The 9,701-nt window shown below is 37.5% G+C and overlaps 1 protein-coding gene across 1 annotated transcript in view; it reads left to right on the top strand.

Moving 5' to 3' along the window:
* Positions 1–1,274: 1,274 nt before the first annotated feature.
* The window catches only part of RNLS (renalase, FAD dependent amine oxidase), a 221,971-nt gene continuing 213,544 nt past the window's right edge, over positions 1,275–9,701 (top strand). Inside the window, exons 1-3 of the mRNA XM_037731923.1 lie at positions 1,275–1,579; positions 2,319–2,424; positions 3,011–3,153. Of these exons, the coding sequence (XP_037587851.1) occupies positions 1,462–1,579; positions 2,319–2,424; positions 3,011–3,153 (367 nt within the window). The 5' untranslated portion in view covers positions 1,275–1,461. The remainder of the gene's footprint in view (positions 1,580–2,318; positions 2,425–3,010; positions 3,154–9,701) is intronic.

Raw genomic sequence — 9,701 nt, 5'->3', positions numbered from 1 at the left:
GCAAGACCCTGTCTCAGGTTAAAAAAAAAAAAGCCCAACAAATGAAAAATAGTACCTTCTTTTAATCTGTATTTGAATAGAAAAAATTAAACACATGCTTATTGGACTTACGAATTTCTTTTGATTCAAGAACTCTATCCAATGTATACATATTTTCCTTTTGGCTTTTGTCATTTGTGTCTTTAAGACTTTGTATAATGTCTTTAAATAATATAAACTTTAATACCTTTCCGAAATTTACTATTTGTATTTTGTCTTGTATATTTGGTACTATACAAGTTGTAAATGATTATGTATTCAATGTTTTTCTGTTCAATTCCATCTTTGATTTTTATGGTTAAAAATATTTTTTTAGTCATATATGCCCAGCTACATTTTCTTCCAGTTCTTTAATTAGATACATCTATTATTAATTCATCACCCATTTGATACATGGTAATTTTTTTCATGAGGTAGACATGAAGTAAATATTCTGATTTTTAAATGTTTCCATTATAATTGGTTACCATTGTCAATTTTCTTATTGGTGCTGATACTTAATCGGTTTCTTAGTTTTCCAGGTAATAATTTATCTGCAAGTTAGTGAACTTAATTATTTAATAATTCAGTATTCTGATTGCCTTGTGCTGTTTCATTGAAAACTTCCAGTACAATGTTAGGAGGAGGAAATAAAAACAATGGCAATGGCACCAATCCTTCTCTTGTTCGTCTTTATATTCCTTAGTACATACGGAATGCGTTCTGACATAGAACTTAGTATTTATTGAAGAGTAATTTGTAATTTTCTGATTAATCAAGTATCTTTAATCTTTACAAGTTTGAAATGTATACGTTATTGTTCCCATTTTATAGATGGAGAAATTGAGGTTCAGGAAAGTTACACAAAATCCCAGGTCTAAGAAAAATGTCTCCCAGATTCCAGAGTGTTTCTATTATGCTCATAGTAGCTATTCAAGCATTAGAGGTAAGTTTTCCCGTGGTATCGCTGGTGTTTCTTCTTCCCACTTTCAAAACTAGAATATTAAAATAGCAAAAATCCCAACAGGCAAGAGAGCTATCGCAGTATACGGGTTAAGCTGGTTCTCCGCTGTAGTCAACGTCAGCTCTGTGGCGAGGCGGATTCTCCCAACAATAGCCCACACGATTTCCAGGCTTTTCTGGCGAGGGGCAGGCCGGAGTGTGGAACCTATCTGGCTGCGCCCGGACCCCAAAGACAGGAGACAGACAGTCTAAGTTCTCTGAGGACTCTGGTTTACTCCTCAAGGACCGACAGGCCTCTCCATTCCAGCCGCCTCCTCTCCGCCCCCTGCAGGCCGGCTGGAGGGACCGCCCAGGGCCCGGGTCCGCGAAGGGAGCACGGAACCAAAGAGCGCTAGCGCCGGTTCCACCGCCTTTCCACAAATCCCGGGCCGCTCGGCCCCACCACGGAGACTCGGCGCGGATTGTGGATCCCCTTCCGCCATGGCGCGGGTGCTGGTCGTGGGCGCCGGGCTGACAGGAAGCTTGTGCGCTGCGCTGCTGAGGAGGCAGACGACCGGTCCCTTGTACCTCGCTGTGTGGGACAAGGCTGAAGACTCAGGTGTGTTGTCTAAATGCCAAAACCTGGGAAAAGAGGCTGGCCGGGCCGGCTGCTGAGGCGGTGTGGGCCTGCACCTGAGTAAGTCTGAGGCGGAAACGCTAGAGACTCAGCACCCTGAGAGCTGCCCACGCGCTGAACTGCGGGCCTCGTCACGTGATCGGGAACTTCCGCCGCCTGGGAAAAGGCCCAAGAGGGGGCGAGGGTTGGAGCGGGGTAGGAGTATTCCGCGGTTTTCTGAGGGAGCCCTGAGACGGCGGCGTGGGAGAGGGCCTGACCCAGGTTTGCAAAGCTCAGGCCTATTGCTGTCCCTAAAAAATAGATTTTTGCCTTGGTCTGTCTGTTGACTTTGCAGCTTTCTGCAGATTATGAGGCTCCCAAAGTGATCATAGACCAAGACTTTCTGAAGATGTAGTTTGCAGAATCCTGTCATTCTGATGAAGATTGACTGCATAAATGAAAGAGCATTAGTTGACTCATTTATTCTGACATTTAATTAATCTTTTTTAGTTTTGTCCCCTCACTCCTATTACTAAATATATGCACTTTTATGGTGCTGGGCACTGCTACATTGCTCCTGACTCCTTTTCTTCTAAAATCTCACAATCCGATAAAATACTTCAGCTTAAAACAAATTAAGATATTTTTGAAATAATCCATTTGGGGTAACCTAGGGTGGTTTGAATTAATTGCTAAGGCTCATTCTAATGCAATAAGACATTTTCCTGTGGATTAATTCAAGGGGGAAGGATGACTACAGCCAGCAGTCCTCATAATCCTCAGTGCACAGCTGACTTGGGTGCTCAGTACATCACCTGCACTCCTCATTATGCCAAAACCCACCAAAGGTGAGTTAGTTGCAAGAGGTGGAATCAATCTTAGCAGTTGCATGGTGTAAAAAGATGCGAATCATCCATTTTTAACATGATTAAACTTGCCTCTTGAAACATGTCTTTGTTGATGGTGTTAGCAGTAAAAAGTTAAGTAAAATGGGAAACTCTTAACACCTACCTCAATAGGAGTGTTAAGATTAGATGAGCTGATAAATGGAACATAGTAAGCACTCAATAATCAACTCCTGTGTTGGTGTTATGGAAGAAGTCAACTAGCTGTGATGGGAGCCAATCTTCTTAACCAAATTTAAAATTGATGTACTAGATACATTTGTTTGTTTTCATTAACTTTACTTTTAAAATATACTTACAGAGGAATAGGCCTTTGAGAAAAGGTCTACAGATACTCAAAACATTTCTCTTTTTCACCTGTATTATGTTTTATTTAACACAAAATATACATTTTATTTAATATAAAATATAGGAATATTTCTAATTATGAATGAATTACAACCTCTGAGAATTATTGGAAGAGAATATAGTCTTTTAGAGTGAATCATGATACATAATTACATTAAATATACATATTGATTTATTTCAGTTTTTATGATGAACTGTTAGCCCATGGCATTTTGAGGCCTCTAACCTCGCCTATTGAAGGAATGGTGATGAAAGAAGGAGACTGTAACTTTGTGGCATCTCAAGGAATTTCTTCAATTATTAAGCATTACTTGAAAGAATCAGGTGGGAGTAAGATTTTCTCTGCCTAAAATTTAAAATAGCATTTAAAAACAAGTTATACACATAGTTACATATTAATACTGTACAGAGAGTTGTAAAAAGTAGATGTTCTATTCACTGACCAATAGCTAGTTCTTCCCGAAAGTAATCATTGATAAATTTCCAGTGTATATTTCCTCAACAATGTGTATGCATCTCCCTATGGAGCTACGTGGCTGTCTCTATTTATAATATAAACATTATAAATATATATACACACACATATTCCTTTATATTTATTCTTATAAAATATTCTCAAAGGGGATAATTTTATATAAATGATTCTGTACCTTGTTTGGCTCATATCTTGGATCTATTTTCACATCAGCAAAGTTACTGCAATCCATTTTTTTAATGATTATCTAGTATTTATGACATGTGTACCATCATTTACTTAACTATTAGCTTTCTGGTAAATATTTAGGCTGAATGGGGTTGGGAGATTATTTTGGTTTCTGCTAATACAAACAGTGCTGTGTGTCTATTGTTGACATGCTTTTTTGTAAACATATCTTTAGGATCAGTTCCTCACAGAAGAATAGCTATGTCAAACGGTATGTGCATTTTTAATTTAACTAGGTTGTGCCATGTATTCTTCTTAAAGAATATCTTACCAATAGTGATGAGAATGTTTCTTTCTCCACATTTGGGTATAATGGAAATTTTTAATTTTTGCCATTGTAATAGTTTAAAAATAGGATCTCTTTGTGGTTTTGATTTGCATTTCTATAATTATAAATGAGTTTATGCATTTTTTGTTTTATTAGCCAGCTCTTTGCAATTTTCTTCTGTGAATGTCTTATTTATAACCTTGCCCGTTTTCCATTAGGATTTTCGTTTGTTCCTTATATATCTGAGTGTTTTGAAAATAGACCTTCTAAAAAAGAAAATAGGATTTTTCTGGGAGGATAGATAATTATTTTTAAAACAGAAAGAAGCTTCTTCTCAGTCAAGATAACTGAGAAAGGATATAGGCTAAGAATTTTTTTTTTTAAATAAGCCATTCCCAGCATAATTACTGTTTTGGTTTTTATCATCAAATATTATTTATTGAGAACCCCAAGAATCCTGGATACTGGGCATCAGAGAGGTCAGTGGGATTGAATAAACAACATGACAACATAATAAATACCATTCTGGCTTAGACCATTTGTCTATTCAAGTATATAATGGTGTATTAAACCACTCCAGAGAAACAGAACCAATAGGATATGTGTATGTGTGTATATATCTGTGTGTACGCATGTATAAAATATATGTGTGTACGGATAAAGAGAGAGATTTATTATAAGGAATTGGCTCACTAATAATTATGGAGGCTAGTAAGTCCCAAGATCTGCAGAGCGATTCAGCAAGGTAGACACCCAGGAAAGCTGGTGGTGTAGTTCTAGTCTGAAGGCTGGTGGGCTCAAGACTCAGGAAGAGACAGTGTTTCAGTTCTACTCTGAAGGCTGGAAAAAAGCTGATGAGCCAGTTTAAAGGCTTTCAGGCAGGAAGAATTCTCCTCATGTGAAGGAGAATCAATGGGTTTGTCCTATTTAGACCTTCAACTGATTGGAGGATGCCCACCCACATTAGGCAAGGCAATCTGCTTTTCCCAGTCTACTAATGATAAATGTTAATTTCATCTAAAACATGCTCATAGAAATACCCAGAATAATGTTTTACCAAATATGTGGGTCAAGTTGACTCATAAAATTGACTTATCACAGATGGTGACACTGTTGACATTTTGTAGAATGTTACCATCAGCTTCATAGAGTGTCACCTATCACTTTTAAAAAAATCTTATTTTCACCATGATTTACCCTTGACCCAGGTTGGATGAGTATACTTATTGAAATCATAAGGTACTTACTAACTGATGTGCATGCATGCATGTGCAGGAGCTTAGAAAGTGATATCCCAAAATGAAGCCCTCAGAAGTAGCTCTCTCTGACTTTTTTCTGTTCGCCTGTCTCTGGCTTTGCAGTCATCCCCAAGGCTAGCCCTAGAAAGTAGAATCTCTTTTCCCAAGGCAGGTCATAGAAATAGGAAGCCCTTTCTCCCCAAACCAGCCACAAAACCTAAAACTATCATTTTAACTTTCCCCTCCCTTCCTTTGTAAAAACAGACCATAAAGAAATTACCTGACCTACCATGTTTGACTGTAGTTTCTAACAGTCCCAGAGAGGGTCATGACTTGTAACTGTGAAGAAAGAATGCTGCACAAAGAGGTCAAGAAGAATCTAGACAGACAGGCCTTGATGGGTTTCACCAGTCTGTTAGCAATAGATATGACCCTTTGGCCAATCATATTGCTGCAAAACTGTCCATACTTTGTTGAACCTAAGCATAAAAATTGACTCCTGTATCTATGAGTCTTCAGTCTGAAGATTTCTGTGTCATGCAAAACTATGATTAAGTAAATCTGTATGCTTTTTATCCTATTAATATGCTTTTTGTCAGTTGTTTTTTACTGAGCTTTCACTCCTGCACATGTATACATACATACATATATCCTTTTGTTCAACAAACATTTATTGAATACATACTATAATGGCAAACATTGCTTAGGTACTAATGATACGAGAACCAATGTCCTTGCTTTTATGTAGTTGATGTCCTGGCAGAGAAACATCCTTGAATACATTGCATCTGTCTCCTTATTTTGTTAGGTGTTTGGGGAAATACATGTGTTTTAACTTCCAATTTTGCTTTGTAAGCTTTTGAGAGAAGAGATTATTTTTAATTCCTTGTAGCTCACTCAGACCTAATCATACCTTGTACATAGTAGGTAGAGTGACATAAATGTTAAAAATTTATTTTACGTGGAGTTCATTTCATGGTCTGTTTAACTTGAGTTTATATAAATTTTTCTTTGCTTATTTTAATGTTATCTTTGTAATACTTCGAGATTCTTTTTCTCCTCTACCCTGATCTATTATTATAGGATTTGTTGGACCCTATCTGTAATATATTTAATTTTATAATTATATCCCTTTTAAACATTCTTTAAGTCACTTTAAAGCTTTCTATTCTATAAATGGTCCATAAAAAATTTTGGTTTTTCCACACTATAAGCAAAGACAGTCCCTAGAATCAGAATGACCCAGATTCCAGTTAATATCCTATCATCCCTTTCTGTCCATGTAATATTAGGAAAATTTAAAATCTGTACCTTGGTTCTTTCATTGAAAAAATGAGGATAATGAAATGAAAAAGTGAGAGTACTTACTACAAAATGTTGTCATGGCAAAGTGTTGTGAGGAATGGACAATATAATGCACTCAAATTTAAGCACATAGTAATCCAGTCACATAGTAATCTCTGGATAAATGTTAGTTTAAAAAATATTCTACTTGAATGAAGCTGACCTTCACATATTCCTCACTTTAAGAAATCAAATTGCCAACTCATTTCAAAAGTACTCTATATTTTGGAATCTAGCTGAATTTTAAACCCCACAATCTGATGGACCAACCAGTGGTCATATATACATTGGAACCAGACTCCCAGGGAAATTACCTGTCTGGGATATGCCTAATCAGGCATGCTTTAGAAAATGTTCAAACCTCTAAAGCCAATATTTAACTAGACCAATTTCCCAGAACAAGTAGTAAAGGATAGAGAAAATAGACACTTTCCTCTTGACCTTATGTTCTATTTTTATGTATTGTCTGATGTGTTCACATTGACCTTGTTGCAGAGAATTGTGTGTTTATTGCCATCAAGTTCAGTGCCTGCCTGCTTTCCCCATTAACACAATCTTCTTGAGTGAGTGAAGCATGATGTTCTATTGTTCTTTTTTGTTTTTCAATAATAGTTGTCATTGTGCTGGGTTGAGGTAATTTACAACAGCAAAATTATCAGTTATTATAAGTGCTGTCAGTTATTAAGTGCTATTTATCTGACACTACGTTAGGTACTTTACATACATATTTTCTAATTTTTACAGTAAACTTTCAAGGGAGTTAATCATCATCCCCACTTACTAATGCAAAGAATGAGACTCAGAGAGAGTAAGTACTTTGCCTAAGGTGGCTTGGCTAGTTGGTAACAGAAATGGAGTGCCCTTGAAATTAACCCTGTTGTTTTTTAACTCTCTCATGGAGGGCAATGAGAATTGCTCATACTCTCCAATTTAACATCTAGTTTGTAGAGGCTTATTTTTCCTTATTGATTATTTTTCTACAGTATGAAAATTGTACCCATTCCACCTGGTGCTACATGTCAGTAGCCACATGGCTCAATAGAACAACCTCATAGTTCCCTGTGCCCCTAGTTTCCCTCTTTCATCAGTTAATTCCTGACATAGAGGGAAGGGGATATTAAAGAGTAATTCCACCTTAGTTCTTTATGCAACCTGGGAAATTGGTCACCTGGTGGTTCCTGCCTATGACATTTGGAAAATGATGGGGCAGGTCCCTTTGCTTTTGAAGAAGATCCCATGTTATTAAATTATTGATAAAAAGATGGAGTTAGCCTCCAGGACACAGAGTAAGGAAGCTTTTATTTAGTTTGGCCTACCAAGAGGGAGGACTGTTACTTCATTTATTTGTTTTTATTTTATCATCTACCTAAAAAAGACATTGTCTAGTGATCTGGAAAGTCAACATGTGCAATGTAACCTGTCAAAGTTGACAGGATCAATGTATTAGAAAAAATGGTTTAGGTGGCAGATGCCATTAGCTAGGATGGCTTCTGTATGGGAATATTTACTTTTATTATTCTCTCCCTTTTTACTTTTGTGCCTATTTTCTTTCTAAAATTGATAGAGGAGAAGTCAGTCTGGGTAGTTCTGTCTCAAAATTTCTTCTGGCAAGTGATCCTGGCACTCATACCTAACAGCATCTTTTTTAAAGAAGCTAGAGGATGGCATGCAAACCAGGTTAAGCATTCTCCGATTCACTTCAAGCTGTGTATTCAGTTAGACATTGTTCACATCGCTTCAATGTCCCATCTGAGCTGTTCTGACTGCTGCTCACTAAAACCTATTTGTGGGAAATCATAGGAGAAAAATAAGCTTGGATTTTCTCCCTAAAATGGAGGAAGGCCAGGGATAAAATTGAATAAATATGTAACAGAAACACATTTGCCTTTGTAAAATGTTTAAACCTGCTTAGACTTCTGATATCTTTATAGCTATCTGCAGACCATTTTATTCTAATTAAATATGTGCTGGGGAACCAAGAGTCAATAAGAGACATGATCCTGGCCTCTGTTAATGTAGAGTATAGTGGGAGGAAAATGCATTGAACTAATTATACATACAAAGAAAAGCTACATGATAAGTATTAAGAAGAAAGAATGAGAGCGTTATGAGAGTGCTTGCAAGAAAAGGACCTAGACCAGTAGGTTTTAGAGGAGTGATGGGGTAGTTGTTTTAGGGAAAGCATTCCTGAGAAACTGACATTTTCATGGGTACCCGAAAGATGAGCAAGAGGAAATTAGGCTGAGAGCTGAATGGTTAGAGTTCCACGCAGTGGGCACATTAAATTGGAACTGCTCTGAAGTAGTAGGATGTGGTTAGTGCATTCAAGGAATAAAAGGTCATTGTGACTGGAGGGGAGGGAGTAAGGGAGAAAGTGGTAAAAGATGATGCTGGAGACTAAGGCAGGGCCAGATTATATGGGACTTTGTAAGCCATGTTAAAGATTTTATACTTTAAGTGCAATGGGAAGCCATTGAAGGGTTTTATGCAAGAGTGGGACATGGTCAAGTTTACTAAGCTCAGAAATAACTCTTAAGACAATTTATTTAGTTATCTGTTTTAAAATTGGGTTTTCCTGAGCTTATAGATTTAAACATGTAGTCTCTATGAAAGTTATTCATTACATTCACAAGGAAATGCCACTTTCCCAGAAACTGCTCCTAGCAGTTGGAAAGGAAACCTTTCCGGTTAGGGTATACCATTTCCTCCACCTCTTAATAACTACTACTTTTGGGGTTGTTTTACTAGTGGCATTTGATTTGGGCCTGTCCACCTACCCCAGTAGTTCTCTTACTTTAATGTGCATCATGAGAAGACTAAGGGAGCTTGCTAAACACAATTGCTAGGCTCATTTCCCAGAGTTTCTGATTCAATATGGTTGGTTTAGGGCCCAGGAATGTGCATTTTCTAGTACATAGGTGCTGCTGGTCTGCGGTCCATACTTAGAGAAACACACACACACCCCCCATGCAGAACACCTTGTGGCCTTTGGGATACATTTTCAAGGTATTCATCTGGGGCATGAAAATTGTTCTAGAACTGTAAACTTAAGTCCCTTAAACACACACACATTTCACCAATGATAATAGCATATTGCCCTCTTCAAAGGAATATTATGAGAAAACATAGAATCAGTTGACTTAGCTGAGGTCTGGGACAGGGCCATGGACTAAGTGAGGCAAGGAGGGTAAGATATCTTAAATAAATAAAAACAAAGTGAAGCAGAGCTGCTGCTGTTGGAATAAAGGGGATGGTGGATATGTGTTGAAAGTGCAGATTATTTGTACCTTCCCCAAGCAGGGGTCTTAGAAAAGCCCCC

The sequence above is a fragment of the Cebus imitator genome, unplaced genomic scaffold (assembly GCF_001604975.1).
Source record: "Cebus imitator isolate Cc_AM_T3 unplaced genomic scaffold, Cebus_imitator-1.0 Scaffold431, whole genome shotgun sequence".
Classification (NCBI taxonomy): domain Eukaryota; kingdom Metazoa; phylum Chordata; class Mammalia; order Primates; family Cebidae; genus Cebus; species Cebus imitator.
The sequence above is the reverse complement of the archived record's forward strand: the minus strand, read 5'-3'. Positions and strand labels throughout refer to the sequence as shown.